The sequence below is a fragment of the Marmota monax genome, unplaced genomic scaffold (assembly GCF_021218885.2).
Source record: "Marmota monax isolate L192 unplaced genomic scaffold, Marmota_monax_Labrador192_F-V1.1 WCK01_AAM20220418_F8-fsc00158, whole genome shotgun sequence".
In the NCBI taxonomy this organism is placed as follows: Eukaryota; Metazoa; Chordata; class Mammalia; order Rodentia; family Sciuridae; genus Marmota; species Marmota monax.
Genome location: NW_026694092.1, coordinates 1,766,505 through 1,785,557, shown reverse-complemented (window position 1 = coordinate 1,785,557; position 19,053 = coordinate 1,766,505). Strand labels below are relative to the sequence as shown.

General features: G+C 38.7%; 1 protein-coding gene across 1 annotated transcript in view; it reads right to left on the bottom strand.

Annotated features, from left to right (window-relative positions):
• Positions 1–489: 489 nt before the first annotated feature.
• Xk (X-linked Kx blood group antigen, Kell and VPS13A binding protein) overlaps positions 490–19,053 on the bottom strand; it is a 62,101-nt gene continuing 43,537 nt past the window's right edge. Inside the window, exon 3 of the mRNA XM_046465063.2 lies at positions 490–5,442. Within this exon, the coding sequence (XP_046321019.1) occupies positions 4,619–5,442 (824 nt within the window). The 3' untranslated portion in view covers positions 490–4,618. The remainder of the gene's footprint in view (positions 5,443–19,053) is intronic.

Here is a 19,053-nt window from a genome sequence, read left to right as displayed (position 1 = left end):
TGTGTAGGAAATGATCCCTTTTAATGACTGATATTTTTTCCAACCATGGACAGTGATTTAATTCAATTATTTGTTTATGTTAATATGAAGCCACTTGTTTGGTGTTTTATATTTCTGGGTCAATATACCATTTATGTTAGTCTAAAAGATTATATATATATATTGCATCTCTTTTGGCATCACATATGGCAACTGAACATAAAACTGAGCAGAATCTTGGTACCCAGCAGTGCACCTTTAATAAATAAAGTAAATACTTATTAAACAAGCAGAGGAGTTTTCATGGACTATGGCTGTTTTACAAGGCTGAATCCTAGCACTCTCAAATTTCTCATCCTACAAAAAGAATGTCTACGTGAGATTGCAAAACCAACCAATAACAACGAAACCATTTTCAAATTTCTGTCTTTTAAAATATTTCCTGAAGTAAAAAAAGAAAGAAAGAAAGAAAAAGTCAGGAAGGACTGAATAAAGAATGAAATGCAAGGAGAAATTGAAAAATTAATTTATTACGTGAAGAAACATATACAACATTTGAGTCAATGACTCAGAGAAGCAGTCCACAAAAGCTCACATCCATAATGCATTGGCTGAGAAGTATTGGCACATACACTCATAACCATAAAACTAATGTTCTAAGGTGTTTTCCAAGGAAATGCTGTATTCAACAATCAATTTTAATGCTTATTTTCACACTTACAAGGCTGAAAAGATTATACTCACATTCAGTTAATGCCTTGAATCAGCCATTCTAGTTGTAAAGTACAATTAGCCAAAGATGTCCCCTATGAAAGACAATACCATTTGATCAACTCATTTGCATCAGAAGCTCTTTCTCAGATTCATTGGATCTTTTCCCTCCAAGTACTACAGGTTTGGGTGCTAAATTTGGAAGCAAGAGGTGGTAAGAGAAAGGGCAACTGCTGAGAAGGCCAAAGGCTCACATATTCACTCAAGACATTCATGCGGATGATGCTACTTACTTCTTTTCAAACAGTAAAAAAATAACAATAACCTGCTTATGGATTTGAATAATATATTAACTCTTTATGCATGGCACTTTTAAAAAACATTTTGAAAGCACTTTCACACCTGTTACATAATTTGATCTTTCCCACAACCTTCTGAGGTAGGTTGGACAAGTCTATCATCCTAATTTGGTGGGTGAGAAACTTGTAGGGCTGAACAGGGAGATGCCAATCTCTAAACTAGGCTGTCTCCAGTAATGGCAAGAGAAAGTCTAAACATGTTTGATGATCTTATTTCAATAGATTTTTCAGCAAATACTTCATCCCCATCCAGCCAAATTATAGTGATACAGCTGGAACAGCTGTCATGACAGGTTATGGCATGTGGTTAATTAGACAAAGTACTGAAAGGTTTTTTTGTTTTTCTTTTTAGTACCAGGGATTGAACCCAGGTGTGCTTAACCACTGAGCCACATCCCCAGCCCTTTCTATTTTTTATTTTGAGACAGGTTCTTTCTAAGTTGCTGAGGCCAGCTTTGAACTTGTGATCCTCCTGCCTCAGCCTGCCAAGTTGCTGGGGTTATAGGCATGTGCCACTGTGCCCAGCGCACTGAGAGTTTTTGAAATATGAATTATAATTGAAAAACATATTTTGACTCCTAACACATGTGGGAATTTGCTGGTTTTATGTGTTTAGAACTTAGCTTTCCAGAATAAACTGTAGTTTTCCCATTTCTGAGATAATAATTTAAAACCAAAAAATTTCAATTCACATGACTTAACATTTTTACCATGCAGAAAAAAAAAAAGTAACAATTTCTCTCCCCTAAAGTAAACAGATATACATGTCCCTGAAGTTGGGTTAACTATATATCAAAGGTTAAAATTGATAGAATGTCTAATTTAGTTACCAAACTTCTGTCTGTATAAATGTGTGAACTGAAATTTGGGAGTCTGACAAACTGATTATCACTGTTAGGGTTGGGGGTCACTTAAGATGCTTACAATCACTGGGCTTGTAATCTCTGGTGGCTCAGGAGGCTGAGGTAGGAGGATTGAAATTTCAAAGCTACCCTCAGCAATTTAGCAAGACCTTAAGTGACTTAGTGAGATCCTGTCTAAAAATAAAACAGAAAGGGCTGGGGATGTGGCTCTCTGGTAAAGTGTCCCTGGGTTTAATCCCTGGAAACAAAATAAAATAATGTTTATCATCATCTAAATTAAAGTGATTTGCAATGTATTTGAAATTTAACATTTTGCAAGGGTTTTGGTGGCAAGGTTATAAACCAAAGCTGAGAAATACCCTTCTTTCCATCCTTGTCTAATTCTGAACAAGCCTCCTGAGTGACAGGCTGGTGGCTGCTCCAAGTCCTCACTCCCAAGGCATTTCTGATGGAAAAGGGGCACCATTGCTCCCACCGTCAGCCACTGCAAAGCTTCAAGACAAGAATGCCTTCCTCACAAAAAAGCTTGGAAATATCTGGTGTCGATAAACAGAAGGAACTGGTTTGATATTAAAGAAACACTTGGAATGACATAGAAATGGCTTTGCTGTTATCTACAGAACCCTAAAGAACAAAAGGGTTCTAAGGTTTTAACAGCTTTAACCTGAAGTTGTTATATATTCTCTAAGGTGTTTTTCTATAGTATGATTGTGTATCCATGCCCATGGAAAGTACATGGAAGTTTATGTTGTATGATGTATTCTTTCGATGATGTATGCTCACAGTTTATCTAGCCTATTAAAAATAGGACAAGTGTATGACACAGTCTAGAGTTTATTCTTATTTGGCTAAAAATAGACAAAAATGGGCATTCCTACAAAATTAAACAATAAATATTGATAAACCAAAAGAATTTCAAATGAGGAAAGGTATCTCATAAAACTAAAATCGAGGCTCTATGGTTTAGGATCTAATTAATATATACAGAATTGTGTAAAATATTAAAGAACATGGATCCTGTGAAATAATATTTATTGTTTCATGAACCCATGAATGTAGTGGAAAATGACTTCTGAATCACATTTTCATCTGTATGAAATTACTTATATATCTGACACACAAAAAAAATTAAAAAAGGAAAATTATCAGAATCAGGATGGCCAAATAAGTATGTCTTGTGCATTCATATAGTCAGAGAAGTGGATTCCTGTTCCATCTGGTAAAGTAGAGTCCATAAATGAGTTATCTTTGTAAATTTCTCAGGTCTTACTTTCATCCTCACTCTAAATTAGTGTGATCTTTATGGTTTCCAGGTATTTTATTATCAAGATGCTAAAAGGTAGAAATAATAGCACTAGCACTAGGCATTTTTTTAAAAGACAATTGAGAACATGCTAGCCAATCCTCTTTAATGAAACAAGAGAATTCTAGATTAAAGAAGAAATTATATAGAAGATAAAAGGTGGAGGATGATAAAACTGGAGATCTTGTTCAAATTAACTCACAATTATGCCAAACCAAAATGTATTCCTTGAGGGACAAAAAAGTCTTCTAGTCATGTCATCTCTATTTACTGAAAATGTTTCTTAAGTCAATCACTATCTAGGGGTGGGTGGTGAGGAAAATCCTTTCCCTTCAAATAATGAAAATTAAAATGCCCTGTATACCTGCACTGGGCAAGAGATTTCTGCAGGGTTTTCTAGAAAAATTTAAGTTAACCGAGGTAACTCTTGTCTCAAAGTTTCCTGACAAACAAGGAAGGGGGAGGCCAGAGTGAAAACTATCACTTTTATTTAATTCTTTCCTAAAAAAGGTGAATCCTAGCAAATTCTACTAGAAATTTCCCAGAACTGTACGACATGACTGAACCTTATGGAGGTTAAAGCCTGCCTTCAAGCTGACTCACATCTTCAAACATTCTGTGAAGGGAGGAATTCTACTTATATAAGCCTCCATCATTTTGATGTTTTAACAACCTTCCTGATCCACAATTTCTTCAACATATGGAAGGAGCACGACTTTCCTAAAAATCTAGGGCTTCCATAACCAAATTTAGAATGTAATGTTGCAGCCATGGATCCTAGGGAATCAAATTTCCAAATCTAGGTTCTCGAATCAATTACAGATGATAGCATGCCATATGGCTATAGTTGGTTATGTACAAAAAGCCCTAATGAGATGAAAATAGAACATGTATCTATTCAAAAACCAAACTTGAACAACCCTTCCTGTAAGCTCTGACAGGAATGATGTTGCTGATGGGAAAACCCTAGTAACCTTCTCTGGTCATCAGGACAGCTCTTGGGTAAAAACTAAGTTTGGGGGAAACAAATTATCAGGCTATCAGACCAACAATCCAGAAAACTAGAAAACAAGTAAGCCCCTTTCCTCATTCTACCTGATGGATCTAACCAGCCTAACTCAGACTTCAGGGGTACTCTGTCAGTGAAAAGGCCAAAAAGACCTGCAAAAACACAACATGGTCACCTGTAAACTGTCGTGCTTTAGGCTTCCCCTTCTGCGCCAAGTGTCCCTGGCTTCTCCCCCTAGTTCCCACATACCCAAGAGCATCTAAAGAGCAGCAGCTCATGAGGAGTTGACAGCTAACTTCCTGCCAGGTTCCTTGTGCAGTGCTCATCGCTTACATGAAGAACAGGTATCAACCCAGAAAACAATATGCCTGTGCCCTGAGAGACCTTGGGTCCCTTAAGCAGAGCACAGTTCTTCAGCACTAAAGATATGAATGGGCTCAGGACTTCTTTTACTGCTAGAAGGCATCTCCTCTTGTTTTCTGGATGACCTCAGGTCTGTCTCTTCTAAGGACTCACAGGATTTCTGCCTCCGTCTCCAGCAGGAACACTTGAGAAATGCCTGGAAGCTTTCAGAAACACTGGAGGAGAAGAGCTTTTTGCAAGGGTGAAAGAACTGGTAGAACACGAGCATGAAGAGAATGGCTGTGCAGTACCCAACGAGCAGCTGCAGAATCAACAGAGGTGCACACACATACATATAAATGTCAGTCTTGAAAAGATACCACAGGAGCAGGAGGATGGCGTTCTCGATGAATCTCAACATGTAGTACACCAGGAGCCGGTACCAATTCTGGGACTTGCTAATGAGGTCAGGGTCATCAATTTTCAGCTGTACAGCTGACCAGCAGAACATGTTGATGCCAGCATACAGTAAAGTGAGGAAGCACAGCACGATGGTGGTACCCACCCGGGTGAGGGCCTTCTCTATATTTTCGGGGAATGGGGAGCCACTGCACCAGAAGATGATCCAGGGGTACAAGAAGAAGCTGAAGAAGTTGATGAGTACGATCATCACCACCCAGGTCTTCAGGACAGAGGTAAAGAGGACCAGGACAATGACTCGTGTGGCAATCTCAAAGCCCCTCCAGAAGAAGATGCAGACATAGGCCAGAGGCTTCACTTTGACCTCATATTCATCATACTTGATTTTGATGGCTAGGATGTTGCAGCGTAAAGCTCCATACACAATGGACAACAGGGACAAGGTCATGAGGAAGCCTGGGGAGAAAAGAAAAAGAGCACTGTCAGGAGGCTGGGGATACAGCTCAGTTGGTAGAGTGCTTGCCTTGCAGGCCCAAGGCCCAGAGTTCAATCCCAAGCACCACTGAAACAAATAAATAAACAACAACAACAAAAGAGCAATGTCAAGTCTCACCTCCACCAGGAATCCTACTGCAGCAGATACTCTGTCAGTCCCCTGCCCACAGTTTTGGACTTTTCTGTTTTACATGCACAGGCTGACTTCCAGCTGTCAATATCTGCCCACTATATCTGAGGATTTTTTCCAGAACTACAAAAAGCTGCTCTGCCTATATTACTGGCAGGCAGAAGTGCTGGAGAGTTAATATCCCCGAGAGAGTCCTTAATACCCCCAACTGCAGCCCTCAGAAGCTGGAAGGGGTAGCTTTCCTACCCCATGGGGAGAATGACTCTGAGGCATGTGTTGGATACCATTTCCCAGTGTCTCCTCATAGGATTAACCCGAAATCACTCATTGTGATATTTGATATTTGTCTAATAATGCTTTCTTTCTTTCTTTATTTTTTGACTGTGGATTGAACTCTGGGGTACTTAACCACTGAGTCACATCCCCAGCCCTATTTTGTATTTTATTTAGAGACAGGGTCTTACTGAGTTGCTTAGCGCCTTACTTTTGCTGAGGCTGGCTTTGAACTCATGATCCTCCTGCCTTGGGCCTCCGGAGCTGCTGGGATTACAGGCATGAGCTACTGCACCTGGCTTAATAATGTTTTCTTTATTGGCTGTTTTCCATTCCCTGCCTTGTTTTCCTTCTCTTATCTTTTTAAACCTTCTCTTCAAAACACATAGACTCAAATTCTTTTCTCAGGGTCCGTTTCAAACACCTTCCCAATTCCATCTTAGTATGTATGAATATGCAGAATCTTTTGTGGTTTGTTTTCTTTCCTCGATTGGCCTATAAACTCCTGGGGAGTCAAGATCCACTATGTTTGATATTCTCTTTTGATGCCCCTCAACACATACCAGTAGACAGATAAACAAAAAGCACTCAACAATAAATTGCTCTGTTTCTAATTCAAGCCCTTTTACACTTATTACTGATGATAAAATATTCAGTTTGGTTGCCACATCAGTCAGCTTTTTGTCTCTGGGACCAAAATATCTGACAAGAACAACCAAGAGGAGGAAAAGTTTATCTTGATTCATGGTTTCGGAGGTTCAGTCCATGGTTGGCTGACCCCATTGCTCTGGGTCCAAATGAACAGAACATCATGGCAGAAGAAAGCTGCTCAGTCCATGACAGCCAGGAAGCAAACAAAGGGAGAAAGGAAAGGGGCCACAGGAAAGATGGACCCTTCCAGGTTAAGCCCCCAGTGATCCACCTTCTTCAGCCATGCCCAACCTGCCTACAATTACCACCCACTCAGGCCATTCAAACTAGGATGGACCGATTAGGTTACAGTTCTCATAATCTAATCATTTTATCTCTCAATATTCCTGCATTAACACAGGATCTTTAGGGGGGCATACCTCCTATCCAAACCATAATACATGCATTCTTAAATTCTGTAGAGAGCTGAAATGAGAATCTCACTGTTACTGAGAGTCAGTCTGTCAAGATGTCTCACCTACAGCTGTTTATTGCTTAAGATGACTTTTGGCTCAAGGGTTGACCAGTATGTATATGCAGCAGTAGTTTGGGAAGATAAGATATGGCCCATTTAAATGGAGCATGGTATTATTCCAGAGCACAACACTGCTGGTCTTCTGTTCAATTATTTAAGAAACATTGCCAACCCATGAGCACAGACTGTGGTCAAAACTGAAATATAATCACTTCCTACAGGCTGCTACCACTTCCACACATTGGCACCAGGAGGGATGGGAGAGAGGGCTTTGAGTTAGGTATAAGAGTCTTGCTCTGGTTTGAGTTTTGCCATACCAGTGCACACTGGGAAAATGGCAACCTCACTGGGTTCTGTCTTCTCACACATAAAATTGGGATGGTAATACCTTCCAAGCCTGCTTCTTTTTGTTGCAAAAAACTGTCTTCAAAAATATGTTTATTTACTTTAATACACTTTATATTTTTAGAGAAGCTTTAGCTTCATAGCAAAATTGAGCAGAAGGAACCCTCCCCCCCCCCACACACAACCTCCCTCATGATCAAATATCACCCAGCAGAGGGGTATATTTATTATAATTGATGAACCTACATTGATACATCACCATCAGTTTACATTTGGGTTTACTCTTGATGTATACTCTATGAGTTTGGGTAAATGTATAGTGACATATACCTGTAAAGGGGCTCATTTATAATTAGAAGTCCTAAGTTATTTTTTTCTTCTCAATTTCCTGCTAAAGCTATTTTCTCCATCCCAGCTTCCTACAAGCCATGTCTTGTGATGAGAACAGAGGCTAAAACTGCCCTTCCTCAAAGCCCTGATGTCAGCAAAGATTGAACTGGAATTGTAACATATCCTTTGGCTGGCACAGTATACATATGAATACTTCTGTTCCTATAAGACTGCAAAGGTAGATTTGCTGGCTTTTCAGTTTGGGCACAACTGTGACTATTGTTTTTCCCTTTTTATATTACTTTTCTTATTTCTAATGTAGGTGGGCAATTGAATGCAGCTAGTCAGGACTCCAGCAGCCTCTGCCTTGGGCCCAGGGAACATCCACTATTATAGATATCATGCAGAGTGTTTTCATTGCCCTAAACATCCTGTGCTCTGCATATTCATCCCTTCTACCCCTGCTAACAACCGCTGATCTTTTTGCTTTTTCCAGGAAGTCATATAGTTGTAATCATACAGCATGTAGACTTTACAGATTGGCTTCTTTCACTAAATAACATACATTTAAGTTTCCCCACCACATCTTTTCATGGCTTAACAGTTCATCTATTTTTGATAATGAATAACAGTCTATTATGTGAATGCACCACAGTTTATTTATTCAATATTCATCTACTGAAGGACATCTTGGTTGATTCCAAGTTTTGGCAATTATGAATAAAACCACTATAAACATCCACTTGCAGGTTTTTTATGTGGGCATAACTTTTCAACTCCTGTGGGAAAATACCAAGAGGTTTGGACTGCTGGATCATTTGGTAAGAATATGTTTAGTTTTGTAAGAAATCATCAAAATGTCTTCCAAAGTGGTAGCACCAGCGACAAATGAGGATTACTGTTCCTCCAATCCCTACCAGCATTTGGTGTTGTCAATGCTTTGGATTTGGCCAATATGTTTAAGGTATAAAACATGATGTTTTGATATTCATTATGAAATGATAATTATAGTCAAGCTAATTAAAATATCATCACCTCACAAAGTTACCTTTTTTTTTTTTTTTTTGCATGGTGAGAAGACTTAAGATCTACTCTCTGGGCAAACTGTGAGTATAAAATACAGTATCATTAACTATAGTTGCCATGCTGTCCTGAGATCTCTAGAATTTATTCATCCTACATAACTGAAACTCTGCATCCTTTGACCAACATTTCCCCATTTCCTCTCCCCCAGAGCCCCTGGGAACCATCATTCTACTTTCTGCTTTTGTGAATTTGTTTTTAATTATTCCAGAGATAAGTGAGATCATGTAGTATTTTTTTTTTCCTGTGGCTGGCTTACTTTATTTAACAAAATGTCACTAGGTTCATCCATGTGGCTGAAAATTGCAGGATTTCTTCCTCCCCCTCCTTCTTTTATTTTTTGTACCAGAAATTGAACCCAGGAGTGCTTAACCACTGAGCAACAGTCCCAGCCCTTCTTATGTTTTATTTAGACAGGGTCTCACTAAATTGCTTAGGGCTCACTAAGTTGCTGAGGCTGGCTTTCAACTTGTGATCCTCCTGCTTCAGCCTCCTGAACCACTGGGATTACAGGTGCCCGTGATTTCCTTCTTTTTTAAAGGCTGAATAATACTCTATTATAATAGTTTTATAGTGTTATCTTGTTTTGATTTGCATTTCCCTGATGACAGATAATGTGGTGCATCTTTTCATATGTATATTTGCTATCTGTATATCTTTTTTTTTGGTGGTGGAGGGGGGTTGAACTCAGGGGCACTCAGCCACTGAGCCACATCCCCAGCCCTATTTTATATTTTATCTAGAGAAGGGTCTCACTGAGTTGCTTAGCACTTCACTTTGGTGAGGCTGGCTTTGAACTCGTGATCCTCCTGTCTCAGCCTCCCGAGTCACTGTGATTACAGGCATGTGCCACTGGGCCCAGCTTCTGTATATCTTTTCTGATTAGGTGTCTATTAAGGTCTTTGGACCATTTTAAAATCAGTTTTTTTAATGTTGAACTTTAAGAGTTCTGTGGGGTTTTTGTTTGTTTTCGATGGTACTGGGTATTTAACCCAAGGCCTTGCACAGGCTAGGCAAGCACTCTATCACTGAGTTACATCCTTAGCCTTTAAGAGTTCTTTGTATATTTTGGATAATAGTCCTTTATTAGAAATGCCTTTTGTAAGTACTTTCTTCCAGTATGTGGAAGTCTCTCTCTCTCTCTCTCTCTCTCTCTCTCTCTCTCTCTCTCTCTCTCTCTCTCTCTCTGTATGTTTTTTTCCCCCAATTCTTTATTTTTTAAACTTTACTTATTTATATTTTATGTGGTGCTGAGGTTTGAACCCAGTGCCTCACACATGCTAGGCAAGTGTTCTACCACTGAGTCATAGCCCCAGACCCAAGACTATCTCTTGAAAATGTCTTTTACAAAACAGAAAATTCCAATTTTAATGAAATCTAGCTTATTGATTCTTTCTTTCTTGGATTGTACCTTTGGTGTTATATATATATATAAAATTATCACCAAACCCACAATCATCCAGATTTTCTCCTATAACCTTTAGGAGCTGTATAGTTTTACATTTACCATTTAGGTCTGGGATCTATTTTGAGCTAAATTTTGTGAAAGGTGCAAAGTCTGTGTGCAGTCTTTTTTTATTTTATTTTTGGAGGTGGATGTTCAATTATTCTAGCACCAATTGTTAAAAAGAATTATTATTGTCCCAATATATTCTCTCTTTTTTTTTTTTTGGTACTGGGGATTGAACCTGGGGCATTCAACCACTGAGCCACATCCTCAGACCTTTTTATTTTGAAACAAGATCTCCTTAAGTTGCTTAGGGCCTTGAACTCGTGACCCTCCTGCCTCAGCCTCCCGAGCTGCTGAGATTAGACAGGCATGTGCCAGTGCGCTTAGCTACCTTTGGTTCTTTGTCTAATATCAAATATAGTTGAATATATTTAACTGGGTCTATTTGTGGGCTCTCACTTCTGTCCCACTGATCTATTTATCTATTCTTTTGCCAGTATTATACTGTCTTGACTACTGTAGCTTTATCTTTACCCATGCTTGCTTCTTAAAATGCAAGTCCATGTAATTCTATCTTTGTAACAAACCTGACTCTACGTAAATGTATAAAATACACAAGAATAAAGAGTTTTTTCCTCATTGAAATACTGAATCAATGGGAAAACATCCATCTTTGATGGACATAAAAACTCTGAAAGTTGGTATTTATTAGCCTGGGCGAAGGACAAGTTTACTGAAAGCATCAATTTTTTATGGTCTTTTGGCATTGACTTTAATTATGAATATGGCTCACTGGAAATACTGGCATAAACTAATTAAATTTAAAAGATGGAAACATCATAGCACAGTATACTGGGAAGAAACTGGACTGAGTTTATTCTTTCTGAAAGGCTAATGCAGCAGAGCATCATAAAGTAGAACATTAGTGATACACTTTTACATGTGTGGATACAAATTTCCATACCCTAAGGAACCAGTATTGAATCCTTATGTTTTCTCCACTATATGGAAAATAACCCCAAATATTTATTGCTTTTAACAACACAATAACGCAAATAAATTTTTTCAGCATCTATCCATTTTTCTGTTGTAAAGTCAATAATTTCTAAATTGTGTCTTTTGTCTCTATGAAGAGAATTATTCAATTGGTGCTTGGTAGTAATCAGCTGCAGAATTTTGAGAACATAACAAAATCATCCCGAAGTCACTGACTTCAATTGTATCACATGAACCTTTGGGTACTTGCTGTAAAATGTCAGATAGAAATGTGGCCAAAAAGGAGGATACACTTGGGAGACAAAAAGCTTGAACAAAATACTTGGAATACACATTTCTACCTTGAGAATTGAGCTGCTATGTAATGAAGAACTTGGATGAAGCTCATGCAAATGCTTATTCAGACTTAAATGGAGAAAAGTTCCCTGGCATCATTTCCCAGACTTTTCTTTCCACAATCAACACAAAGGGGATCAGCTGGTAGTCCTGCTTATTTAAGCAGTACATTATAGAAGTCAAACATCTAATAATCCTATTCTCATTTCCCTGGTGTGTTTGTATCATAGGGCATTTTGTTGTTTTCATCTTTTATCATAAGGTAGGTCATCAATTTAGGGAAAGCTAAAGAGGAAGTCGTTAGCAATATTCCAAACCCTTGCCACACTCCTGAAGCATCCTCCTACCTAGGAGTTCCAGCCTAATGAACCTTCTGAATAAACTCTCTTCATATTTCACAGAGGAATTTTCACTAGGCATGGATTTACTCATTTCCTGACTTGACAGCAAAAACTTAATGTCTGTGTAAAGCAATGAAGAACATTACTCCCCCTAGAATTCCATTTAGGATGGGAATTCTATTTGTAGCTCAAGAGGAACAGTTTCTCTGTTCCTTTTGAGAGATAACAGAGGCTGCCTGTGAGATGGAGGATGGTAGATGATTGTTCTCTGAATGTCATTACTCTCCACAGACACTGAATCTTCATTAAAATCACTGAACCCACAAAATGCTTGGGACAGAACTTTTCAAAAACCTTAGTCAATGACTAAAGGGGGGAAGTGAGACAGGCTGAAAGGATATGGAATGTAGTGGCAGAAGGAAACTGGAGGAAGAAGCTTCTAGAAATTGGAATTTCAACCAGACTTCTGAGAGACAGTGATTTTTACCATTTCTATAGACACAGTGACTTTCTTACCCATCTGGGGCCAGGTTCATCACCTGAACCACACTCCATCACTTGCCTACTTCTTGAAAACTACTCCATCAAGTATCATCTTTCTCTTCCAAATTTTCATTTGCTTCCTCAATCCTGGCTCTTTGCCCTGAGTGTCTGAATCTGCCTAAGTCAGCTGCATCTAGAAAACATCCTTGATTGGCAAAAATGTACATAATTTAATGTTGGAAATTTTCTACAATGACAAGGAAGAAAGGAAGGGAGAGAGGAAGAGGAAAAAGAAAGAAAGAGGAGGAGAGGGGAAGAGGGAGAAAGAGGAGGAGGCAGAGAAGACAGACCCCCTCCCTTTAACCTGCACTTCCTCTGTCTACTACTACTCTCTGACACATCTTAGCTAATCCTCTTGAATTGTCTCTAGTCAAATCACTCACTTCCTAATCCTCTACTCCTTGCAGTATGAATCACAGTCTTCCTTTTCCTTCATCTCTATAACACTGGATGTTGTCCATTACCACCTTCTTGAAATTGCCTGTATTAGTGCCCATATCATTTTCTCCTAATTATCTTCTCCCTTTCCTGACAGCTCTTACTCAGGGCGTTCATAGGCACATCTTTCTCTTCCCACTCAGGAACCATGGTTTTATTTTCTTTCTATCCAAAGGCCTATCAGATTTCTCTTTCTAGATATTCCATGGGTATTTCAAAAACAAAAACAAAACAGACAAATCCCCTTTAAAAAAAAAGGAAAAAAAAAGGCTAGATGCGGTGCAGCTCAGAAGGCTGAGGCAGGAAGATTGTGAGTTCAAAGCCAGCCTCAGCAACTTATCGAGACCCTGTCTAATAAAATTCAGAAAAGGACTGGGGGTGTGGCTCAGAGGTTAAAGCCCCTGGGTTCAATCCCTGGTACCACACACAAAAAAAAAAAAAAAAAAAAAACCAGAATAAAACTTATATTTCCCTGCAAATGTGCTCTTACATTCTCTCTGGCATCCCATGACAATTTTACCCCAGATTATCCTATTCAGAAATTTAACTGTTAGCTAGAATTCTTTACCTTCCTCTCTTATCACATCCAAATAGATCGTTAAGCTCTTACTATTCAGTATAGTTCATGGGCCAATAGCTTTAGCACTGATGCTTGTTTGGGGTGCCCCACCCCATGCCACTGAAAAAATTTTCACAATCCAAATCCATATTTCACAAGATTTTCCACGTGATTGATATGCTCTTAAAGCAGTTATCTCCTCTCTCCGTTTCTGGAGCGATCATGTGTTAACCATCATATGGTTCTTGCCATGTGGTTCGATCTCATTAGTTTCTATGCCACCAGCCTTCTTTTTCCTCTTTGTTTGCCTAGATAAACCCTACTTATTCTTCAAAGTTCAGCAAAAAGTATCACCTCATCAGTGATGCTTCTCATCACTCATCATGCCATCATCTCATCAGTGATGCTTGCCTCAACCTTTGTTCAGCTACATTCATTCAGCTGTGCTAAATGCTTCCAAGACTCTCTGAAGCTCAGTTAACTGTCACTGTATTGGGATTTCACAGCCACCTTTTTATCTCATTACTTGATATCTTTGGGTTATCTCTCTTCCCATTAGAATGCAATCTCCTCAAGGTAACTACTGTTTCAGACAGACTTAGCAGCACACCTAGCACAGTGACTGGCACAACAAAGGTAATCAATAATGAATAAATGAATGGAATGAATGGAAAAATGCACACGCTAAGAACTGCCTTTTTTCTATGACTGAATGTGAAACTTAAGCTCCGATTCTCCATAGACATAACTGGAGCAAACAGCGAGAGAACTGTCAAAGCCCCTCACAATGGGCTGACTTATGGGGTTACAGGCTTCCTCTGCAAATCTTTCTGCCAGCATGTACATTTTCTCAATCAAGAAGTTGATCGAGAAAGGTACCCTATATACTTTTGCTATTACCTCTTCAACCATGTACCAATCCTCTCCCAGCCCTAAGCAACATCTAATCTATTTTCTGTCTCTATGGATTTCCCTAATCTGGACTTCCATATGAATGAAATAATGTGATATATGGCATTTTATAAATGGTTTCTTTCAGTTTGCTTATTTTCAAGGTCCATCAATGTTATAGCATATATTAGCTCTTCATTTCTTTCTTTTATTTTTTCTTTGTACCAGGAATTGAACCCAGGGGTGCTTAATCACTGATTACATCCCCAGCCCTTTTTATTTTTTTATTTTGAGACAGGGTCTCACTAAGTTGCTGAGGCTGGCCTTGAATTCATATTCCTCCTGTCTCAGCCTCTCAAGTTTCTGGGATTTACAAGGGCACATCTCTGCACCCAGCTTCATTTTTATAGCCAAATAACATTCCCATATTGGATATACAAGATTTTATCCATTTATTAGTTGATAGACATAGGAGTTGTTTCTAAACTCTGGCTATTGTGAACATTCATGTTCAAAATTTTGTGTGAATATGTTTTCTTTTCTCTTGGGTTTACAGGAGTGGAGTTGCTGGGTCGTATGATAACTTTGTTTAATTGAAGAACTGCCAGGATGTTTTCCACAGCAGTTGTAGCATTTTGCTTCCCAAGCAGCAGTGGATGAAGACTCCAACTTTTCTATCTCCTCACTAACATTTTTCATTACCTAACTTTTTTAAAAAAATATTTACTCTTAAGTTTTAGGTGGACACAGCATCTTTATTTTACATTTATGTGGTGCTGAGGATCAAACCCAGTGCCTCATACATGCTAGGTGAGCACTCTACCACTGAGCAACAACCCCAGCCCCATTACCTAACTTTTGATTCCAGTCATTCTAATGGGTGCAAAGTGCTTTTTGTTGTTGTTGTTTTTACTGGGGATTGAACCCAGGGGTGCTTAGCCACTGAGCCATATCCTTAGTCCTGTCTATATTTTATTTTGAGACAAGGTCTCGCTAAATTGCTTCAGGTTTCACTAAGTTGCTAAGGCTGACAGCCTCCAGAGCCACTGAAATTATAAGTGTGAGTCACTACTGCGCCTGGCTGAAGTTTTATCTTGTGATATTTATTTGCATTTTCAAAATAGCTAAGGATTTCTAACATATTTTCATGTTCCTATCAGCAATTTATATTATGTCTCTTGGTTGCTTTTGTTTCTTAAGTATGGATTGAACTCATAGTAATATCATATTGTCCTACACATATCCCAAAATGTTTGCCAGAATTCAAAGGTCAGATGTGCAAAGACTAATATATTATAGAATAAAATACTACACTTACATACAGACATTTAAAATGAAAAACAGCTGGATGAACATCTGTTTAAAGGCATCAGGGGTCTATCAAAGCAGTGGACACTTCTGGGGCTAAGATCTCTAGAGAAGAAACGTCCCCAGAGAAAAATATGAAGCTGCTTTTCCCCTTAAGACATATGCCCAAACAAAAGCTGGTGCTAAGCAACTAAGAATCTGAACACATCTGAACAAAGTCTCATAAAGCTGGTGGGTGTGGTAGCAAATATTGACATTCAGCCTCCATAATGGCCCTGGTATATATCCAAAGCTTTCTGGTGGCAACTCAAAGGATACCAGGAGTAAGGGTGACTGGAAATAGACTAAATCCTCCCAAAGACTGAAGTACATACAGATTTCAAAAAGCTCAGGGTTTTTAATTTTTTTTTTATTTTTTATTTTTTTTATTTTTTTATTTTTAATTTTTTATTGTTGGCTGTTCAAAACATTACATAGTTCTTGATATATCATATTTCACAATTTGATTCAAGTGGGTTATGAGCTCCCATTTTTACCCCATATACAGATTGCAGAATCACATCAGTTACACATCCATTGATTTACATATTGCCATACTAGTGTCTGTTGTATTCTGCTGCCTTTCCTATCCTCTACTATCCCCCCTCCCCTCCCCTCCCCTCCCCTCCCCTCCCCTCTTCTCTCTCTGCTCCCTCTACTGACATTCGTTTGTCCCCCTTATATTATTTTTCCCCTTCCCCTCACTTCCTCTTGTATGTACTTTTGTATAACTCTGAGGGTCTCCTTCCATTTCCATGCATTTTCCCTTCTCTCTCCCTTTCCCTCCCACCTCTCATCCCTGTTTAATGTTAATCTTCTTCTCATGCTCTTCGACCCTACTCTGTTCTTAGTTACTCTCCTTATATCAAAGAAGACATTTGGCATTTGTTTTTTAGGGATTGGCTAGCTTCACTTAGCATAATCTGCTCTAATGCCATCCATTTCCCTGTAAATTCTATGATTTTGTCATTTTTTAATGCAGAGTAATACTCCATTGTGTATAAATGCCACATTTTTTTTATCCATTCATCCATTGAAGGGCATCTAGGTTGGTTCCACAGTCTAGCTATTGTGAATTGTGCTGCTATGAACATCGATGTAGCAGTGTCCCTGTAGCATGCTCTTTTTAGGTCTTTAGGGAATAGACCGAGAAGGGGAATAGCTGGGTCAAATGGTGGCTCCATTCCCAGCTTTCCAAGAAATCTCCATACTGCTTTCCAAATTGGCTGCACCAATTTGCAGTCCCACCAGCAATGTACAAGTGTACCCTTTTCCCCACATCCTCTCCAGCACTTGTTGTTGTTTGACTTCATAATGGCTGCCAATCTAACTGGAGTGAGATGGTATCTTAGGGTGGTTTTGATTTGCATTTCTCTGACTGCTAGAGATGGTGAGCATTTTTTCATGTACTTGTTGATTGATTGTATGTCCTCCTCTGAGAAGTGTCTGTTCAGGTCCTTGGCCCATTTGTTGATTGGGTTGTTTGTTCTCTTATTGTCTAATTTTTTGAGTTCTTTGTATACTCTGGATATTAGGGCTCTATCTGAAGTGTGAGGAGTAAAGATTTGTTCCCAGGATGTAGGCTCTCTATTTACCTCTCTTATTGTATCTTTTGCTGAGAAAAAACTTTTTAGTTTGAGTAAGTCCCATTTGTTGATTCTAGTTATTAACTTTTGTGCTATGGGTGTCCTATTGAGGAATTTGGAGCCCGACCCCACAGTATGTAGATCGTAGCCAACTTTTTCTTCTATCAGACGGCGTGTCTCTGATTTGATATCAAGCTCCTTGATCCATTTTGAATTCACTTTTGTGCATGGCGAGAGAAAGGGATTCAGTTTCATTTTGTTGCATATGGATTTCCAGTTTTCCCAGCACCATTTGTTGAAGATGCTATCCTTCCTCCATTGCATGCTTTTAGCCCCTTTATCAAATATAAGGTAGTTGTAGTTTTGTGGATTGGTTTCTGTGTCCTCTATTCTGTACCATTGGTCCACCCGCCTGTTTTGGTACCAGTACCATGCTGTTTTTGTTACTATTGCTCTGTAGTATAGTTTGAAGTCTGGTATCGCTATACCGCCTGATTCACACTTCCTGCTTAGCATTGTTTTTGCTATTCTGGGTCTTTTGTTTTTCCATATGAATTTCATGATTGCTTTCTCTATTTCTACAAGAAATGCCGTTGGGATTTTGATTGGCATTGCATTAAACCTATAGAGAACTTTTGGTAATATCGCCATTTTGATGATGTTAGTTCTGCCTATCCATGAACAGGGTATATTTTTCCATCTTCTAAGATCTTCTTCTATTTCTCTCTTTAGGGTTCTGTAGTTTTCATTGTATAAGTCTTTCACCTCTTTTGTTAGGTTTATTCCCAAGTATTTTATTTTTTTTGAAGATATTGTGAATGGAGTGGTTGTCCTCATTTCCATTTCAGAGGATTTGTCGCTGATATACAGGAATGCCTTTGATTTATGCGTGTTGATTTTATATCCTGCCACTTTGCTGAATTCATTTATTAGCTCTAATAGTTTCTTTGTAGACCCTTTTGGGTCTGCTAGGTATAGAATCATGTCATCCGCAAATAGTGATAATTTAAGTTCTTCTTTTCCTATTTTGATGCCTTTAATTTCTTTCGTCTGTCTAATTGCTCTGGCCAGTGTTTCGAGAACTATGTTGAACAGAAGTGGTGAGAGAGGGCATCCCTGTCTTGTTCCAGATTTTAGAGGGAATGCCTTCAATTTTTCTCCATTCAGAATGATGCTAGCCTGAGGCTTAGCATAGATTGCTTTTACAATATTGAGGAATGTTCCTGTTATCCCTAGTTTTTCTAGAGTTTTGAACATAAAGGGATGCTGTACTTTGTCGAATGCTTTTTCCGCATCTATCGAGATGATCATATGATTCTTATTTTTAAGTCTATTGATGTGGTGAATAACATTTATTGATTTCCTTATATTGAACCAGCCTTGCATCCCAGGGATGAATCCTACTTGATCATGGTGCACAATTTTTTTGATAAGTTTTTGTATCCGAGTGGCCAGAATTTTATTGAGGATTTTTGCATCTAGGTTCATTAGAGATATTGGTCTGTAGTTTTCTTTCTTTGAAGTGTCTTTGTCTGGTTTAGGTATCAGGGTGATGTTGGCCTCGTAGAATGAATTTGGAAGTTCTCCCTCTTTTTCTATTTCCCGAAGTAGCTTGAAAAGTATTGGTATTAGTTCCTCTTTAAAGGTTTTGTAAAACTCTGCTGTATACCCATCCGGTCCTGGGCTTTTCTTAGTTGGTAGTCTTTTGATGGTTTCTTCTATTTCCTCAATTGATATTGGTCTGTTTAGGTTGTCTATA